Source organism: Oncorhynchus masou, chromosome 5 (genome assembly GCF_036934945.1).
Source record: "Oncorhynchus masou masou isolate Uvic2021 chromosome 5, UVic_Omas_1.1, whole genome shotgun sequence".
NCBI classification, from domain to species: Eukaryota; Metazoa; Chordata; class Actinopteri; order Salmoniformes; family Salmonidae; genus Oncorhynchus; species Oncorhynchus masou.
Window position 1 is genome coordinate 86,383,250 of NC_088216.1, and position 21,065 is coordinate 86,404,314.

At 46.1% G+C, this 21,065-nt stretch overlaps 2 protein-coding genes across 2 annotated transcripts in view; both read right to left on the minus strand.

Annotated features, from left to right (window-relative positions):
• LOC135540422 (DDB1- and CUL4-associated factor 1-like) overlaps positions 1-5,821 on the minus strand; it is a 37,787-nt gene extending 31,966 nt beyond the window's left edge. Inside the window, exons 1-9 of the mRNA XM_064967045.1 lie at positions 5,636-5,821; positions 4,723-4,849; positions 4,394-4,544; positions 4,171-4,284; positions 2,821-2,958; positions 2,206-2,700; positions 1,763-1,960; positions 1,350-1,451; positions 26-184 (exon numbers count right to left, since the gene is read on the minus strand). Of these exons, the coding sequence (XP_064823117.1) occupies positions 26-184; positions 1,350-1,451; positions 1,763-1,960; positions 2,206-2,700; positions 2,821-2,958; positions 4,171-4,284; positions 4,394-4,544; positions 4,723-4,835 (1,470 nt within the window). The 5' untranslated portion in view covers positions 4,836-4,849; positions 5,636-5,821. The remainder of the gene's footprint in view (positions 1-25; positions 185-1,349; positions 1,452-1,762; positions 1,961-2,205; positions 2,701-2,820; positions 2,959-4,170; positions 4,285-4,393; positions 4,545-4,722; positions 4,850-5,635) is intronic.
• Positions 5,822-9,953: 4,132 nt separating this feature from the next.
• LOC135528138 (semaphorin-3D-like) lies at positions 9,954-18,372 on the minus strand. The gene is made up of 5 exons (XM_064956998.1): positions 18,297-18,372; positions 16,364-16,521; positions 12,571-12,635; positions 10,537-10,670; positions 9,954-10,438 (listed from the first exon to the last, which is right to left on the minus strand). Exons 1-5 carry the CDS (start codon positions 18,315-18,317, stop codon positions 9,998-10,000), a joined length of 819 nt encoding a protein of 272 aa, XP_064813070.1. The 5' UTR covers positions 18,318-18,372; the 3' UTR covers positions 9,954-9,997.
• Positions 18,373-21,065: the final 2,693 nt, after the last annotated feature.

Here is a 21,065-nt window from a genome sequence, read left to right on the forward strand (position 1 = left end):
GCAATCCACTGTATTTGACTCCTACCCTCTCCATGGCGTCCTGGTTATAAGCTAGGTAGTAGAGACACAGTGACACCCCAGTGGCAGCCATGGAGGGTCTGGGGATTTCCAGCAGCTTCTGTACTCCTCCATGAGCTATGAAGTCAGCAGCAAACTTCTTGTGCAGGAGCAGGGAGGCGAGGTACTGGAGAGAGAGAGCAGAGAGAGAGCAGAGAGAGAGCAGAGAGAGAGCGCAGAGAGAGCGCAGAGAGCGCAGAGAGCAGAGAGAGCGCAGAGAGAGAGCAGAGAGAGCGCAGAGAGAGCGCAGAGAGAGAGCAGAGAGAGAGCAGAGAGAGAGCAGAGAGAGAGCAGAGAGAGAGCAGAGAGAGAGCAGAGCAAACGACATCCGTTACGACAACATTCAGACACTATCTCTATGCGAGCAGAACCCAGCCGTTCGGGCCTTCAAAATGGTCTTATCACAGACACACAGACACAGCTGATCTGCTACTGTCAGGTTATTCAGATACTCATGTTGTGAGTCTCCTAATCCTTCTCTGTTTCTAAGGGAGTTTCCCGCCTTGAGCTTTCAGTCCGTTTCCTTTATTCTCTACGGGTAATGACTAGCTGGCTAAATAACAACCCATATTCTCTACAGGTAATGACTAGCTGGCTAAATAACAACCCATATTCTCTACTCTACAGGTAATGACTAGCTGGCTAAATAACAACCCATATTCTCTACTCTACAGGTTCTGACTAGCTGGATAAAAAACAACCCTTATTCCCTACAGGTAATGACTAGCTGGCTAAAAAACAGCCCTTATTCTCTACAGGTAATGACTAGCTGGCTAAAAAACAGCCCTTATTCTCTACAGGTAATGACTAGCTGGCTAAAAACAGCCCTTATTCCCTACAGGTAATGACTAGCTGGATAAAAAACAGCCCTTATTCTCTACAGGTAATGACTAGCTGGATAAAAAACAGCCCTTATTCTCTACAGGTAATGACTAGCTGGCTAAAAAACAGCCCTTATTCCCTACAGGTAATGACTAGCTGGCTAAAAAACTGCCCTTATTCCCTACAGGTAATGACTAGCTGGCTAAAAAACAGCCCTTATTCCCTACAGGTAATGACTACCTGGATAAAAAACAACCCTTATTCTCTACAGGTAATGACTAGCTGGCTAAAAAACAGCCCTTATTCTCTACAGGTAATGACTACCTGGCAAAAAAAAATAAAAAATAAAAAAATTCACCAATTCACCTAATAGGGAATAACAATGTCGTCATTGGAAATACAACCGTAAACATGTGAAGATCTGGAAAGAGGCACTAATGCTAAACAATGAGATCAGTGATGATGATTACCAGGAGTGAGTCGAAGGTGAGCTGGACATCGTTGGTGTGTTTCAGGTCAATGTAGTGCATGAGAAGCTCTCTGGTGTCCATCTGCATGAACACAGCTAGCAGCTCCAGGGGGTCCAGGGGGAGGGGCGGGGCAGTGAGAACATAACAGTTGGTTAAAGTCCTCAAAGCACATAAAATAGATTTATTCAAAAGCTTATATTGACCAGTTAAGTGACTGACATGTAGAATGGCTTAAAAAAAAAGTATATAATTTATAAAGTACTTTGTTTATGACCAACACTATACTTGCTCATATACCTACAATGCAAATACATGCAAATCAGGGATCAAATTACAGGAAGTGGGACCAATGTTAAGTGGTGATGGGGGTCCTTAAAATCTGTGTGAGTGAGAGATAAGGGTCCAGTCCTTACCTCCTGGTAATCTCCCAGGGGTGTGAGGTACTGGAGGATGAGGCGTTGCTCTATAGCAGGGGTGAGGGGGTACAGCCGGTAGTTTCCCCCAATCACCCAGGAGCTGATCTCTGACCAGCTACTGTTAGACTGGTCACTACCGGCACAGCAGGACAAGCCTCTCTCTGGATCCATGGAAGGGGTGGCGAAGTGGACTTTCTGTGTGGATTCAGACGAGGTTAAATATCCCTACAAAAAAAAAAAGCAGCCATTTGATTTGATTTGCAGCTGTATATGAAGACGATACACAAGACCCGGTACAAGACCCGGTACAAGACCCGGTACAAGACCCGGTACAAGACCCGGTACAACAACAGGGTGCGAGTCTGAAAAAAGCCCTGGTCAGAAATATTGCACTACAGGGAAAAGTATGTTATTTCAGAAAACAGCCTGGTGGGTCTCACCTGTTTGACTTTCCTTCCATTCTCCCTGGCTGTTCTCTTCCTCCCCAGTCCTCCTCCAGACTCCTGCCCCCTGGTTTCAGGCTCTCCCAGGCTGGTCTCGGGGCCTGGGCCTGGCTGGTACAGGGGGTCTGGAATGGGCTTCACCGATACACAGCTGCTGGTCTTCTGGGCCTTACCCAAGTGGAACGAGGGCTTGGGCCTGGACCACGCAGGCCTGCTACAACTACTACTACTACTACTACATGTTGTCTCTCTTCCTCTCTCTTTTTTCTTCTTCTCCTCTTCCTCCTCCTCCTCCTCATCTTCCTCCATGTTATCCGTTGCTGTATTCTGAGATGTGCTGCCCTCTTCCTCCTCGGCGTCTCCGTCTGTAGGTTCCTCTGCTACAGACTGGAGGGACTGAGGAGCCTTCTTTGGACTGGGGTGTTTTAAGGCCTGACGACTCTTTGAGTCTTTATCCTGCAGCTCACGTAGCCGCATCAGCATTAGTGGCACCTGAGACACCAAGGTTTACATTGAAGCATCGTCTATGAACCACATCTCAAACATCAACAACAACAGCATCAACAACATCTCAAACAACAACAACAACAACGTGTGCCTGTGTACACTAACCAGTTTAGAGTTGTCATCCCTGTAGTTGGTAGCTATCTCCTGGTTCTCCATCGCTCTGGCCAGTAGCCCTGTAGCATAGATACACAGAGGCTGCTCTGCCTCCTGGGCCCATTTAAACAGCTTCTCAACCAGACCCTCCTGTTTCAACACACACAGACAGTTAGTCTAGAGAGCACATCCACAGCATTTCAAAACAGGGCTTTACAACATTCACAAGGGGACTGTGTGCGTGTAGGAAAAACGACTTGTTTCCATAATGGATTCAATTAGATTTCTAACTATGATGTTTAGATACAAATGACAGCAGCGTTCCTTCTCGATTACCCCCCCCCCAAATATAATATTATGACCGGGAGGGGGGGGGGGGGGCAATGGAACTAGTCAAGGATGCTAGGAGATTGACAATAACAGTACCTCCTCCTGTAACACCACAGCTGTCTGAATGACAGTACAGTACCTTCTAGAGGTCGACCGATTATGATTTTTCAACGCCGATCCCGATTATTGGAGGACCAAAAAGCCGATACCGTTTAAATCGGCCATTTTTATTTACATTTATTTGTAATGATAATTACAACAATACTGAATGAACACTTATTTTAACTTAATATAATACATCAATAAAATCAATTTAGCCTCAAGTAAATAATGAAACATGTTCAATTTGGTTTAAATAATGCAAAACCAAAGTGTTGGAGAAGAAAGTAAAAGTGCAATATGTGCCATGTAAGAAAGCTAACGTTTCAGTTCCTTGCTCAGAACATGAGAACATATGAAAGCTGGTGGTTCCTTTTAACACGAGTCTTCAATATTCCCAGGTAAGAAGTTTTAGGTTGTAGTTATTATAGGAAGTATAGGACTATTTCCCTCTATACCATTTGTATTTCATTAACCTTTGACTATTAGATGTTCTTATAGGCACTTTAGTATTGCCAGTGTCAAGGTATAGCTTCCGTCCCTCTCCTCGCTCCTCCCTGGGCTCGACCCAGCAACACAACAGCCACCCTCGAAGCAGCATTACCCATGCAGAGCAAGGGGAACAACCACAGGCTCAGAACGAGTGACGTTTGAAACGCTATTAGAGAGCGCTAACTAGCTAGACATTTCACTTCGGTTACACCAGCCTCATCTCGGGAGTTGATAGGCTTGAAGTCATAAACAGAGGAATGCTTGACGCACAACGAAGTGCTGCTGGCAAAACGCACGAAAGTGCTGTTTGAATTAAGGTTTACGCACCTGCTAAATATTTTTTTTTATCACCAAATCGGTCAACCCCAAAATACCGATTTCCGATTGTTATGAAAACTTGAAATCGGCCCTAATTAATTGGCCATTCTGATTAATCAGTACCTTCTCCTGGAACACCACAGCTGTCTCCAGACCTGGCATTATGTTCTGTAGCAGACGACACGCTGCCGTGTTCATGGACAGCTCTCTACTGGTCATCACATAGCTATTCAGCAACTAGAGGGAGAGGTCAGACACAGGGTTAACACAGTCACAGGCCTCAGCAGTCTAATTAACGTAATAGAAGTGTAGTTCAATTTGTATTGACAGTAGCCTCAATTCTTACCGCGTTTGTGAAGTCGTCATTCTTGAAGAGGATTTTGAGTAAATGTCCCAACATGCATTCTGGGTCTGCTCGTCCTGGATGTCGGTCATCAAATGGATCAGGATCAGCTTTATGATACTCCTCTGTCTCGCGCTCTACCAGCTCAGAGATTCTAACACACGCAAAGAAAACATGAATTATCAACTGTCTGTCATATGAAGAATAGAAGATGACTTTTGTCATGTTTACGCAACAGCAACGGATGGACATAAACAGCAACAGGCCTATACAAAAAAAAAAAAAAGTCTCCCACTAGTCTTTTCCATTATTAGCTAGTTGGTGTTACTGACTTGGTGAGGATGGAGACCAGGTCATCAGTGCTTCCTTGCTGCTCCGTCTCCCATTGGTCCAGCAGAGAGGTCAGCTCTGCCTTGGCGTCCACCAGCACAGCAGGAGAGGTCATGTTTGTTTTTTTACCTGAGAGATGGAGGGCACAGTGAGAGAGAGAGAAAGAGAAGATGTACAATACAGGATGATTAAGTTCTGAGATGGTACATGAGAGACGACAACTCGACGAGTGTTTACAACCCTGTTTACCCAGACTCTGATATTAGATCTTGAATGTCATCCTGACATTTCACTCTCTGCAAATGTCTAGATTAACGTTAAGAGTGAAAACAGTAGCTAAAGTCACTCGTTAGCTACTCGATGTCGAGGTCTGAACTGATCAACGCAGTTTGATCTAGCTTACTAGTCACGTTTAAGCTGGATAATTAGTTACTTGGACAAACGACGTGACGTAAACTAAGTAGTCAGTCGACGGGGAGCAAGAGTACTGCGTAACTAGTTAGTTAAGTAGTTAGATGTCTAACTAACGAGTAGTTAGTTGGGAGAGAAACAAGATAAGTGTGTCAATGTGGTAGCTCTAGCTAGCAAAAAGACATCCAACAGGTGGCTAACTAACGCTAGCATTGTGTTTGTGTGGAAACAACTTGGCGTAAATAACGTTCCCAGCCAACTGTTAGGTAAATTAGCGTAGCAAGCTAGGCTGCTTTTGATTTCTTCCTAACTCATACTAGGTGCGGCGTATATAGCTAGGCAGTTAGTGCACTATCAGATCACTGGATTGTTTAACAATGTGTTCCCAACACAAGCCAGCAAACGTTACCGAGCACGCACGAGTCGCTCATACCGAAAAACAAGGGAGTCGTGTCACGACAGGATCACTCAAGTGCACTGCTTTTAAACACCTGGATTGCCTACCTTTTTTTTTAGTTGCAGAAGATAACTGTAGCTCAAACGTATTGTTGTGAATTTGACGAATAGGTTGGTTGGTATGAAGGGGGGGTGGAAACGATCTATTAATATAAGCGAAAGTTTCACATGTTTATTTCGCAAACTTCACTCACGGCGGCACGCTGGAAACGTCACAGACACATGGCGACTTTTGATGACGTCATCGACGTTTTATTCCGCTCCAATTCTATCTCCTTATTATCGTTCTAACTTTGTATTTATACTTTTTTTATAATCAGGAAAATATTTGTAGATTTTTTTTAATTATTATTATAAAATGTAAAAAAACAAAACAATCACAACCATCGTGTGATTAAAAAATAATATATATATATTTATTTTTTTGTCTAAATGGTTAGTCATCATGACGTGAACAGTGTCAGTTTGTGGGATGTTCATTCACTAATATATTATCGAGTTTATTTACTTAGCTAATCAATTGTTTGTATGTGAATGGGTGGCTTTTAAATTATAGTCATACTTGCAATTATTTAGTTTGTTCAACAATGTGTAGACCTATCTCACGAAGAGAGAGGTAATGTGTCCACATTCTGAAATCAATCGTTCCTTTTTAACATAGCAGTCTTACCTCCATTAAGAAAGGCGTTATGACATGAAATTATGATAACTACATTTTATGCTAATGAATCACCAAACCATTCCCCTTCGTGATGTGTAGAGAAGCAACATACTAGTAGCTACTGGAAGGGTGTCTCACCGTACAGCTTTATAATATACTCCTTTGACTCATATATAAAGATAACGTACACATTAATAGGATAAATAAACTGCAACCTTGCTTATTAAACGATGACTACTACATAATGAAAAACAAATGACACGTCAACAAGTCAGTTGTGCAGTGTACAAAAAACCAACACTAGATGGTGATAACTATACGATAAACAACAAGTCACACGGTGGAACATGTCCATTCAGTGAGCACAAGGCGTTGGAAATTCGTATTTTTTCAATGTACGGTCGTTTGCACTAGGGTTTGATACCCGGTCGGTCACACTACTGTTGAATTATGAGATCTGTGCTGATTACCAGGGCTTATCAAATTATAGACAATTTTCTAAATTAATAAAATAAAAAATACAAAACAAAGATTTCTTAATCGCACGTCTTCACACCCTATCTGGTGGAAACACCTTTGGCAGCCATTACAGCTGTGAATCATGGTGAATAAGATTCTACCAACTTTGCACAACTCTTAGGGCAAAATACACTGAGTGTACAAAACATTAAGAACACATTACTAATATTGAGTTGCACCCCACCCCTTCAATTGTCTCAAGGCCTAAAAATCCTTATTTAACTTGTCTCCTCCCCTTAATTGACACTGACTGAAGTGAATTGAACAAGTGACATCAATAAGGGATCAAAGATTTCACCAGGATTCATCTGGACAGTCTTTTGTTTGGGGGGAGGGGGTCAAAATTCCTAAAGCTCAGTCAATTGTTTTGGAGTCATGGACAAAAAAATATTCAAACCGTATCTTTGATTTCAAAACAGATTTAAGACTGAAACATTCAGGAACACTCGATACCCATTCGAAAGCCATTCAGTGTTTAAAGAAATCTGAAAGGAGGAAAGCCCAGGTCAAGAGTTAGAGGAAAACCTGCCTCAGTGTGTACGCGTGTGTATGCGTGTGTGTGTACGCGTGTGTGTGTACGCGCGTGTGTGTGTGTATGCGTGTGTGTGTGTACGCGTGTGTGTGTACGCGTGTGTGTGTACGCGTGTGTGTGTTTGTGTATGTGTGTGCATGTTTGTGTGTGTGTGTGTGTGTGCGTGTTTGTGTGTGTTCATTCTCTCCAGATGCTGAGAACCTTTGATTTTACCAGTCAAAAATAACCACACTGTCCATAGCTCTGTCTGACAGACTGACTATTCAACCAGCGGCCTAATTGATACAGGATACCATGCCGTCTGGAAATGTTAGCCTGAGGGCTCTATTCAATGTGCACTGCGGAAGTTCAGCTTTAGCGTAATTGAAATGTAAAGGCATGGAGAATGCATTCACAGTAAACAGTGCATATGTCGGCTCAATATGAAATGACCATGATACATTTCAATCTGTGACGCTTCAGCTTCAAAGCCAAGCATATTTTGGAATTAGATCAATGTTTGTAGGTTTATCTGTCTGTATATAATTTTTAAAACAACTATCACTAGATGGGTTCAGAGAGACAAACCATCACATTTAGGTATAATGAGATATATCCACCTCACTCTCAGAGAAAAAAAGTGGCACTGCAAGGTTTTACACAGTCAAATGTGACAAATAATTACTTTTATTATTATTTTTATTTTTAATAAAGAGCTGTACAAATGATACATCCAACATAAAAAAATATACATGTATATATATATGTATATATATATATATATATATATATATATATATATATATATATATATATATATATATATACTGTAGTTAAACAGGATTTAATACAATAATATGAGATCTGGGTTCTGGTCACAATTTGTACACTATATAGGGGACAGAGTGTCATTTGGGATGAGACCTAACTCTAACCAAACACTATAGAATGAGGCTAGATTCATGTGTTGAATATATACGTGAAATATACAGGATAGGAACATTCCAGCTAAACCATGGATATACAGATCTTGGCAACTAAACCAATTGTTATACACATTGAACATCTACGAGGACAGTAATACTTTACACAAAGGTACCCCATAAGCATTTATTTCTGATGGAATAAAAAAACACATGAAAAATTGATGGATATATTGTTTTGTAAATAAACTCTTAGAATTTATATGTTAAATATAAAGGATAGGAACATTCCATTCCAGCTAAATACTGTATATATAGTGTTTTGCAACAAAAAACAATTGTTATATATATCTGAAATAAACTATTTTTGAATTTATCTAAAATTAACTCTTCTAATGTAAAAGGAGGCTTCTCAGTCTCAATGTTTCTCCACTACTCTGCCAGGAAGGAAGGAAGGAAGGAAGGAAGGAGATGGAGGGAACATCCTTGGTTGCGCAACAGAGTGGCCCAACTCATTTCCCCTCACAGCTCTGAAGTTCCAGTACACCTGTGGTTGTGATGATGGAGCAAATAACACCCCCTCCCCCCCTCCCCCGCCCCCCACAACACATGTGGCAGAGAACGGTCTGTCCTGTCTTTATTTGGTAACAAACTCACCAGTCCAGAGCGCAATAACAAACGTTTCGGGTCGAAATCCTGTCTACACAGAATACAGGGGATGATTGAGGAGTAATGTAAATCTAAAATATCATATCATACACATTATTCTGTGGGACAAAGGTTAACTGATAATAACAATATTATTAAGCTAAGACACAGAGTAGACAAAACATTAGGAACACCTGCTTTTTCGATTTAACAGACTGACCAGGTGAATCCAGGAGATCAGCTATGATCCCTTATTGATGTCACTTGTTAAATCCAAATGGTGGCTATTTGAAGAATCTCAAATATAAAATATATTTTGACTTAACACATTTTTGTTTTGGGTTACTACATGATTCCATATGTGTCATTTCATAGTTTTGATGTCTTCACTATTATTCTACAATGTAGAAAATAGTAAAAATAAAGAAAAAATCCTTGAATGAGTCGGTGTTCTAAATCGTTTGATCAGTACTGTATGTGTGTCATTCAGAGGGTGAAGGGGTAGACAAAAGATTTAAGTGCCTTTGAACGGGGTATATGGTAGTAGGTGCCGGGGGCACAGGTTTGAGTACGTCAAGAACTGCATCGCTGCTGGGTTTTTCCACGCTCAACCGTTTCCCGTGTGTATCAAGAATGGTCCACCACCCAAAGAACATCCAGCCAAGTTGACACAACAGTGGGAAGCATGAGAGTCAACACGGGCCAGCATCCCTGTGGAACGCTGTGGAACGCTTTCGACACCGCTTTCAACACATATTAGGAAGGTGTTCTTAATGTTTTGTCTGTTCAAATAAAGTCTGTATTACTGTAGTGTTCATACATTCTCTTTATCTCCAAGGCTACTTGCTGATTATCCACCCTTGTACATGAAGTGTGCACTTGCACACTAGCTGTCACGGATTTCAAGGCACGGGCTCGGTGTAAGCATTGGCTGGATGGAGTTTTTATACCATTGTTATATCCATGAGTGAAAGTGCACATATCAGGAAAAACCGTGGAGAAGTGGGACGCAGCCCACATCTCTGTCCATCCCCATCTCCACCCCCATCCCCACCCCCAGCCCCATCCCCACCCCCATCCCCACCCCCATCTCCAGCCCCATCCCTAGCCCCATCTCCAGCCCCATCCTCAGCCCCAGCCCCAGCTGGTTATTGTAGTGGGGTTTCCTCGGTGGAGTCGTGCCGTCGCACCCTGGCCTTGCCGTTGTCCACCTGGGTCTGTTTCCACTTCAACTGGCGTAGCTTCTTCTTCTCCCGGTACCACAGCTGCTCACAGTACTCGGTTGCGCTCATGCTCGCCATGCCCACCATGTGCAGGTCCTTGTAGTTCCTGAGGAGCTTGGTGTGTCTCTGGGTGTGGCTCCCAGGGCCCCCCCTCAGCCCTGCCCCTCCGGCCCCAGAATCAGATACCCTGGCCTGGGATGCTGTCATGCTCTGCTGGGGTATGACCTGGAGGTTGTAGCGGGCCAGAACCTGGGAGAAGGAGTGCTCCAGGGTGGTACAGGTGTAGAGGCCAGCGTCCCCTGGCTCCAGCCGCTGCACCAGGAGACCTCGCTTCATGTGGACCATACGATCCTCGCTCTGGAACAGCTGAACAAGGACAGCAGGGCAAGACAAGAAAAAGTTTATTATTAGATGAATATTAGTCAATGATTCAATAATGAATGAGAAGATCAATGTTCCCTCACCTCTCTGCTAGTGCGAGTGTGTGACGACTGAACTGTCCACTTGACTGTAGCCTGTTGGGATCTGGGCATACACTCTAGGAAGGTTGAGCTGCTCTGCACCCCATAGATCACTTTCAGCTCCACTGACTCAGAACCTGGAAGGCAGGAAACAGGAGCTGTTAAAAGTTATGTCACTGCTTCAGAGTTCTGGGGGGGACAAGATCTGATTCAGAGTTCTGGGGGAGGGGGACACGATCTGATTCAGAGTCCTGGGGGAGGGGGACACGATCTGATTCAGAGTCCTGGGGGAGGGGGGACACGATCTGATTCAGAGTCCTGGGGGAGGGGGGACACGATCTGATTCAGAGTTCTGGGGGAAGGGGACACACGATCTGATTCAGAGTTCTGGGGGAGGGGGGACACGATCTGATTCAGAGTTCTGGGGGGAGGGGGACACACGATCTGATTCAGAGTTCTGGGGGAGGGGGACACGATCTGATTCAGAGTTCTGAGGGGGAGGGGGGACACGATCTGATTCAGAGTTCTGAGGGGAGGGGGTGGACACGATCTGATTCAGAGTTCTGGGGGAGGGGACACGATCTGATTCAGAGTCCTGGGGGAGGGGGACACGATCTGATTCAGAGTTCTGGGGGGGGGGGGACACGATCTGATTCAGAGTTCTGGGGGAGGGGGACACGATCTGATTCAGAGTCCTGGGGGGGGGGGGACACGATCTGATTCAGAGTCCTGGGGGGAGGGTGGGACACGATCTGATTCAGAGTCCTGGGGGAGGGGGACACGATCTGATTCAGAGTCCTGGGGGCGGGGGGGACACGATCTGATTCAGAGTCCTGGGGGAGGGGGGGACACGATCTGATTCAGAGTTCTGGGGGAGGGGGGACACGATCTGATTCAGAGTTCTGGGGGAGGGGGACACGATCTGATTCAGAGTTCTGGGGGAGGGGGACACGATCTGATTCAGAGTTCTGGGGGAGGGGGACACGATCTGATTCAGAGTTCTGGGGGGAGGGGGACACACGATCTGATTCAGAGTTCTGAGGGGGAGGGGGGGACACGATCTGATTCAGAGTTCTGAGGGGGAGGGGGGGTGGACACGATCTGATTCAGAGTTCTGGGGGGGAGGGACATGATCTGATTCAGAGTTCTCGGGGGGGACACACGATCTGATTCAGAGTTCTGGGGGTACACATGATCTGATTCAGAGTTCTGGGGGTACACACGATCTGATTCAAAGTTCTGGGGGTACACACGATCTGGTTCAGAGTTCTGTTTTGTGATCCTCCTTCAAAGGATTAGGTTAGGATTTGAGGAGGGTAAATTGACCCTAGATCTGTGCCTCAGAGGGCAACTTGTACCCAGCGAGAGCTGTACAGTAGGTCCACTAGAGGGCGAACTAACGGTTCACCATCAGCTAAGCTGTCGGACACGATCATAGCATTGGGTCATACCGAAGCCGTCTCTGCTACAGAGAGTCGACTAATTCATTAACCTATGAGCAGTCACATCTAATCTCCAGACATTTACAGCTGGTCTGGTATCGTACCACGAGACGAGTTACATCAGCACACATCGTGGTAATACTGAACTGGAGGAAAGCTGACTGGCGCTGCAACGGACTGTAAACTAATATATTATGATCTAAGACGGAGAAAGAAGTGAACTATATTACAGTACACCTGACATGGTCCTAGGAGCCTAGTGAACTAAGGCAGGCTGGCCCTGTAACTTAGCACAAACTAATACATTAAAAGCCACAATAGTATGAGTTAAGTTAACATACTGAGTTGAGACTGGCTGGCGCTAGCTGCAGTAATATGAGTTAAGTTACCTACAGTGTTGAGACTGGCTGGCGCTCGCTGCAGTAATATGAGTTAAGTTACCTACAGTGTTGAGACTGGCTGGCGCTAGCTGCAGTAATATGAGTTAAGTTACCTACTGAGTTGAGACTGGCTGGCGCTAGCTGCAATAAGAGGCATGCAGTATCATAGACAGACATAACCATTTAGTAGACGCACACACAAACACACTAATTACCATCTTCTGCATTGTGACACTGGCTCATTGAATCCCCATGTTTCACATCCTGGCGCCGAGCTCGCCTGAGGAGATAAAATAGCAGACAACCTGGATGTCATAACCTGGATGTCACAACCTGGATGTCACAACCTGGATGTCATAACCTGGATGTCATAACCATGCCACAACCTGGATGTCATAACCTAGATGTCATAACCTGGATGTCATAACCTGGATGTCATAACCTGGGTGTCATAACCTGGATGTCATAACCATGCCACAACCTGGATGTCATAACCATGCCATAACCTGGATGTCATAACCTGGATGTCATAACCTGGATGTCACAACCTGGATGTCACAACCTGGATGTCATAACTTGGATGTCATAACCATGCCATAACCTGGATGTCACAACCTGGATGTCATAACCATGCCACAACCTGGATGTCATAACCTAGATGTCATAACCTGTATGTCATAACCTGGATGTCATAACCATGCCATAACCTGGATGTCATAACCTGGATGTCATAACCTGGATGTCACAACCTGGATGTCATAACTTGGATGTCATAACCATGCCATAACCTGGATGTCACAACCTGGATGTCATAACCTGGATGTCATAACCTGGATGTCATAACAATGTCATAACCTGGGTGTCATAACCTGGATGTCACAACCTGGATGTCACAACCTGGATGTCATAACCTGGATGTCATAACCTGGATGTCATAACCTGGATGTCATAACCTGGATGTCATAACCTGGATGTCATAAGCATGTCATAACCTGGGTGTCATAACCTGGATGTCATAACCTGGATGTCATAACCTGGGTGTCATAACCTGGATGTCACAACCTGGATGTCATAACCTGGATGTCACAACCTGGATGTCATAACCTGGATGTCATAACCTGGATGTCACAACCTGGATGTCACAACCTGGATGTCACAACCTGGATGTCACAACCTGGATGTCATAACCTGGATGTCACAACCTGGATGTCACAACCTGGATGTCACAACCTGGATGTCATAACCTGGATGTCATAACCTGGGTGTCATAACATGGATGTCATAACCTGGATGTCATTAGCATGTCATAACCTGGGTGTCATAACCTGGATGTCATAACCTGGATGTCATAACCTGGATGTCATAACCTGGATGTCATAACCTGGATGTCATAACCATGACATAACTCTGATAGCTTTGAACCGTGGCAGAATGTTTGTTTGTTGTTGGATACCCGTTAGCTGTTACTATAGCAACAGTTCTTCTTTCGGGGTTCACAAAGAGCAACACAATGCAACACAATCATATCTACACAGAAATACAACAACATAGAATAGTACATTATTGTTCATCCTTCACAAAAAACATGTGCCTGTCATTGTCTACAGAGATAGCAAGGCAGTCATTTAAAAGTAGTTTTGAAGCATTTATACGATTGTCATCTTTTGCTGATCTAATCAAATCAAAGTTTATTTGTCACGTGCGCTGAATATAACAATGAAATGCTTACTTACAGTCCCGGAAGCCATTTCATTACATGTTCAGGAGTTTTATGGCTTGGGGGTAAAAACTGTTGAGGAGCCTTTTTGTCCTAGACTTGGTACTCCGGTACCGCTTGCCATGCGATAGTAGAGAGAACAGTCTATGACTGGGGTGGCTGGGGTCTTTGTCAATTTTTAGGGCCTTCCTATGACACCGCCTGGTGTAGAGGTCCTGGATGGCAGGCATCTTAGCCCCAGTGATGTACTGGGCCGTACGCACTACCCTCTGTAGTGCCTTGCGGTCGGAGGCCGAGCAGTTGCCGTACCAGGCAGTGATGCAACCAACTCTTGATGTTGCAGCTGTAGAACCTTTTGAGGATCTCAGGACCCATGCCAAATCCTTTTAGTTTCCCGAGGGGGAATAGGTTTTGTCGTGCCCTCTTCATGACTGTCTTGGTGTGTTTGGACCATTCTAGTTTGATGTTGATGTGGACACCAAGGAACATGAAGCTCTCAACCTGCCCCACTACAGCCCCGTCGGTGAGAATGGGGGCGTGCTCGGTCCCCCTTTTCCTGTAGTCCACAATAATCTCCTTACTCTTTGGTGACGTTGAGGGATAGGTTGTTATTCTGGCACCACCTGGCCTGGTCTCTGACCTCCTCCCTATAGGCTGTCTTGTCGTTGACGGTGATCAGGCCTACCACTGTTGTGTCGTCTGCAAACTTAATGATGGTGTTGGAGTCATGCCTGGCCGTGCAGTCGTGGGTGAACAGGGAGTACAGGAGGGGACTGAGCACGCACTCCTGGGGAGCTCCCGCATTGAGGAACAGTGGCAGATGTGTTGCTACCTACCCTCACCACCTGGGGGCGACCCGTCAGGAAGTCCAGGATCCAGTTGCAGAGGGAGGTGTTTAGTCCCAGGATCCTTAGCGTATTGATGAGCTTTGAGGGTACTATGGTGTTGAACGCTGAGCTGTAGTCAATTAATAGCTTTCTCACATAAGTGTTATTTTTGTCCAGGTGGGAAAGGGCAGTGTGGAGTGCAATAGAGATTGCATCATCTGTGGATCTGCTTGGGCGGTGTGAAAATTGGAGTGGGTCTAGGGTTTCTGGGATAATGGTGTTGATGTGAGCCATTACCAACCTTTCAAAGCACTTCATGGCTACAGACGTGAGTGCTACGAGTCTGTAGTCATTTAGGCAAGTTACCTTAGTGTTTTTGGGCACAGGGACTATGGTGGTCTGCTTGAAACATGTAGGTATTACAGACTTAATCAGAGACATGTTGAAAATGTCAGTGAAGACACCTGCCAGTTGGTCAGCACATGCCTGGAGTACACATCCTGGTAATCCGTCTGGCCCAGCAGCCTTGTGAATGTTGACCTGTTTAAAGGTCTTACTTACGTCAGCTACGGAGAGCGTGATCACACAGTCGTCCGGAACAGCTGATGCTCTCATGCATGCCCCAGTGTTGCTTGCCTCAAAGCGAGCATTGAAGTGATTTAGCTCGTCTGGTAGGTTCGTGTCACTGGGCAGCTCGCGGCTGTGCTTCCCTTTGTAGTCTGTAATAATTGTCAAGGCCTGCCACATAAGGCATAAAACGGATTAAGTCTAATCCGAGGTGAGTGATCGCTGTCCTGATATCCAGAAGCTCTTTGTCTAATCCGAGGTGAGTGATCGCTGTCCTGATTTCCAGAAGCTCTTTGTCTAATCTGAGGTGAGTGATCGCTGTCCTGATATCCAGAAGCTCTTTGTCTAATCCGAGGTGAGTGATCGCTGTCCTGATATCCAGAAGCTCTTTGTCTAATCCGAGGTGAGTGATCGCTGTCCTGATATCCAGAAGCTCTTTGTCTAATCCGAGGTGAGTGATCGCTGTCCTGATATCCAGAAGCTCTTTGTCTAATCCGAGGTGAGTGATCGCTGTCCTGATATCCAGAAGCTCTTTGTCTAATCCGAGGTGAGTGATCGCTGTCCTGATATCCAGAAGCTCTTTGTCTAATCCGAGGTGAGTGATCGCTGTCCTGATATCCAGAAGCTCTTTTTTGCCGTAAAATACAGTTGCAGAAACATTATGTACAAAATAAGTTACAACTAACACGGAAAAAAACACAGGACAACTGGTTGGCGCCCGTAACACTGCAGCATTTTGTATGAATGTAAAATGTTTTTAAAAATTGGCAATAAATATATTGTATAAAACATTTAATGCTTGATGGTATTGGTTACTACTATTGATACCCCCAAAAATGATTTGATGTGGAGATCATAATTGCTGTTCTGGACGCTTATCCTAAGTAGAGTAGTTACCTCTTGTTGCTGGGGAAGTATCGGTTGCATGTGTTGCCGTCCCAGGCACAGTAAGGGTCTCTGGCCAGACAGCAGTCAGCACAGTCTTTACCATACAGCTCACACCTCTGCAGGGGTAACTGGGCCACTCCCTCATCACTGCTCACATACAGCTGTTGCTGTAGACACACATACAAAGCAGGGAAGATGATTTCATTTACATTTAAAGTCACTTTTAATTCATGGAATTTAATTATATTGAATGTAATTGATGACCCAAGGAATTGAATTGTCATAGTAGCTTCTACAACTGTCAATGCGTCACGTATACTCCCTCTCTGGCGTTCGAGGTCGTCAGGCTGCTCATTATTACGCACACCTGTCACCATCATTACGCGCACCAGACTCACCTGGACTCTATCATCTGCCTGATTTCCTTCCCCATATATGTCACTCCCTTTGGATCTTTCCCGAGGCGTCATTGACTCTGTTCCCTGTGTCCGCTACCCGTGCTCCTTGTTTTGTTCTATGTTTTTTATTTATTCATTAAATACACTCCCGGAACTTACTTCCCCTATTCTCAGCGGACACGTTGCACTTTGTAAAGTTAGTCTCGCATTCATTTTAGGTGCTTGAGATTACTCTAAAGTGCTGGTGTACAGGACAATATTTACACATAGAATCTGGATTGTGGGATTTTCAAGACCTATACCCAACGTGGCTACACCTGTTATCCCAAATGTCTCTGTGAGTAGGCTACTGCTGGAGAAACTATGTGTAAATCAAATCAAATCAAATGTATTTATAAAGCCCTTCGTACATCAGCTGATATCTCACGGTGCTGTACAGAAACCCAGCCTAAAACTCCAAACAGCAAGCAATGCAGGTGTAGAAGCACGGTGGCTAGGAAAAGCTCCCTAGAAAGGCCAAAACCTTCAGTTTAAGGCATTCAGTTGTACAACTGACTAGGTATCGCTGGAACCTAGGAAGAAGGCCGGAACCGAGGAAGAAGGCCGGAACCGAGGAAGAAGGCCGGAACCTAGGAAGAAGGCCGGAACCGAGGAAGAAGGCCGGAACCTAGGAAGAAGGCCGGAACCGAGGAAGAAGGCCGGAACCTAGGAAGAAGGCCGGAACCTAGGAAGAAGGCCGGAACCTAGGAAGAAGGCCGGAACCTAGGAAGAAGGCCGGAACATAGGAAGAAGGCCGGAACCGAGGAAGAAGGCCGGAACCCAGGAAGAAGGCCGGAACCGAGGAAGAAGGCCGGAACCGAGGAAGAAGGCCGGAACCGAGGAAGAAGGCCGGAACCGAGGAAGAAGGCCGGAACCGAGGAAGAAGGCCGGAACCTAGGAAGAAGGCCGGAACCTAGGAAGAAGGCTACTGCTGGAGAACCTATGTGTAAACAGTGCTGATGCTCTATAGCAGGGATCATCAACTAGATTCAGCAGTGGAACTATTTTTGCGGAAGGTCGGAGGGGGGGAGCGGAACATAATTTAACGAAACATAATTTAAAATAATTTGCAGACTGCAAATTGACCGCAAGAAGACCAAAAATATATAATATATGACTAAAACATTTCAAACCTGGCTTACATTTGTGAACGATCTCATCTTTCTATTATGTGTGGGAATACTTGGAAACAGATTTACAAAATAAAAATCACTTGGAGCTGATTGTCTGGTGTTTTTACAGTCTTTTATGTCCAACAATTAAGTAAACATTTTGTTTTTAATTGCTCAGAAATCTTGGGGTGTTAAATCAAACTACCCAGTTGGGGAATCCTGATCTATTTGAATCATTACTGGAATGGTATTTTACTGACCACGCGCACGCGCGCGCACACACACACACACACACACACACACACACACACACACACACACACACACACACACACACACACACACACACACACACACACACACACACACACACACACAGCACTGCAGACTTACCCGTTTGGTAGACAGCTCCATGCTAAGGATAGGGGCGTGATTCTGTAGGATCAGAACACAGGATCAGGTGGGTTATTAGTATTACAAAGGATGCAGGGGAGCGGTGTGCGTGTCTGTGTGTTTGTGTGTATGAGATAATGAAGAATAAAGCTCCTCTAGAGGGCCCACATAAGTTACACCACTACCACCATTATCACCACTACCACCACTACCACCACTATCACCATTATCACCACTACCACCATTATCACCACTATCACCACTACCACCATTATCACCAATACCACCATTATCACCACTACCACCACCATCACCACTACCACCATTATCACCACTACCACCATTATCACCACTACCACCTTTAACGCCACTACCACCACTACCACCATTATCATCATTACCACCACTATCACCATTATCGCCACTACCACCATTACCACCACTAACACCATTATCACCATCGCCACCGGTGTCACTTCTACCACAATTGTCACCATTATCACCCCTACCACCATTATCATCACTATCACCATTACCACCACCTTTACCGCCATAATCGCAATTGCCACCACTACCACCTTCATCACCATCAGAATTACCAGCACCACTACCACCATTATCAGCATTACCACTATTATTACCACTATCACCATTATCACCACTATCGCCATTGCCACCATTATCACCAGCATCACCATTACCGCCAGTAACACCATTCTCACAATTAACACCACTATCTGTCTCAGTGATTCATTTAAACTTGGTAACATTGTGAGTCAATGGCCCCAGACAGGCCAAGTGACGCTGATGATTACCTAGCTATCATTTGTCTCGTGACATTCCACATGAACTGTCCTACCTAGCTAACATTCTACCAGGCCCAGGCCACTCACACGCACACGCACACACACACACACACACACACACACACACACACACACACACACACACACACACACACACACACACACACACACACACACACACACACACACACACACACACACCTCTGTACTGCGCTTGCGTCTGTGAGCTATATGGTAAACCTGTACCCAAGGCCTGCCAGGGGCATATCAAGGGGCATATGAAAGTCAACCCCACCCCCCAGACATTGAATTTAAGCATGAGAATAGCATGCTATTCACCAGCTACTCCTTCGGGGTGAAGAAATGAAGGTGTGGTGGAGGTGTGTCTACAGATACACCATATCCTCTCTCTTCTCCTCCCCCTCTCCTCTCTCTTCTCGTCCCTCTTCTCCTCCCCTCTCCACTCTCTTCTCCTCCCTCTTCTCCTCCCCACTCCTCTCTCTTCTCCTCACACTTCTCTTCTCCTCCCCTCTCCTCTCTCTTCTCCGTTTCCCTCTCTCTTCTCCTCCCCTCTCCTCTCTCTTCTCCTCTCCTCCTTTTCACTCTCTCTTCTCCTCCCCTCTCCTCTCACTTCTCCTCTCCTCTCCTCTCACTTCTCCTCCTCTCCTCTCCTCTCCCTCTTCTTCCCTCCCCTCCCCTCTCTTCTCCTCTCCTCTCCTCCCCTCTCTTCTCCTCCTTCTTTCCTCCCCTCTCTCTTCTCCCTCCCCTCTCCTCTCTCTTCTCCTCCCCTCTCCTCTCTCTTCTCCTCCCCCCCTCTCTCTCTCTTCTCCTCCCCTCTCCTCTCTCTTCTCCTCCCTCTCCTCTCTCTCTCCTCCTCCCCTCTCCTCTCTCTTCTCCTCCTTTTCCTCTCTCTTCTCCTCCCTCTCCTCCTCTCCTCCCTCTCCTTTCTCCTTCTCCTCCTCCCTCTCCTCCTCTCTCTCTCCTCCCCTCTCCTCTCTCTTCTCCTCCCCTCCCTCTCTCTTCTCCTCCTTTTCCCTCTCTCCTCCTCCTCCCCTCTCCTCTCACTTCTCCTCCTTTTCCCTCTCTCCTCCTACCCTCTCCTCCTCCTCTCTTCTCCTCCCCTCTCCTCTCTCTTCTCCTCCCCTCTCCTCTCCTCTCTTCTCCTCCCTCTCTCTCCTCCCTCTCCTCCCCTCTCTTCTCCTCTCCTCCCTCTCTCTTCTCCTCTTCTCCTCCCTCTCTTCTCCTCCCCCTCCCCTCTCTTCTCCCTCCCCTCTCTCTTCCTCCCCCTCCCCTCTCTCTCCTCCCCTCTCCTCTCTCTTCTCCTCCCCTCCTTCTTCTCCTCTCTCTCTCCCTCTCCTCCTCCCCTCCCCTCTCTCTTCTCCTCCCCTCTCTCCTCTCTCTCCTCTCCTCCCCTCCCTCTCTCCTCTCTTCTCCTCCCTCTCCTCCCCCTCTTCTCTCTTCTCCTCCTTCTCCTCCTCCTCTCTCCTTCTCTCCTCCTCTTCTCCCTCCCCTCTCCCTCTCTTCTCCTCCCTCTCCTCTCTTCCTCCCCTCTCCCCTCTCTCTTCTCCTCCCCTCTCCTCTCTCTTCTCCTCCCCCCCTCTCTCTCTTCCCCTCCCCTCCTCTTCTCCTCCCCTCTCCTCTCTCTTCTCCTCCCCCTCTCCTCTCTCTTCTCCTCCCCTCTCCTCTCTCTTCTCCTCCCCTCTCCTCTCTCTTCTCCTCCCCTCTCCTCTCTCTTCTCCTCCCCTCTCCTCTCTCTTCTCCCTCCCCTCCTCCTCTCTCTCTCTCTCCTCCCCTCTCCTCTCTCTTCTCCTCCCCTCTCCTCCCCTCTTCCTCTTCCCTCCCCTCTCCTTCTCTCCCTCCTCCCCCTCCTCTCTCTTCTCTCCCCTCCCCTCCTCTCTCTTCTCCTCCCCTCTCCTCTCTCTTCTCCCTCCCTCTCCTCTCTCTTCTCCTCCCCTCTCCTCTC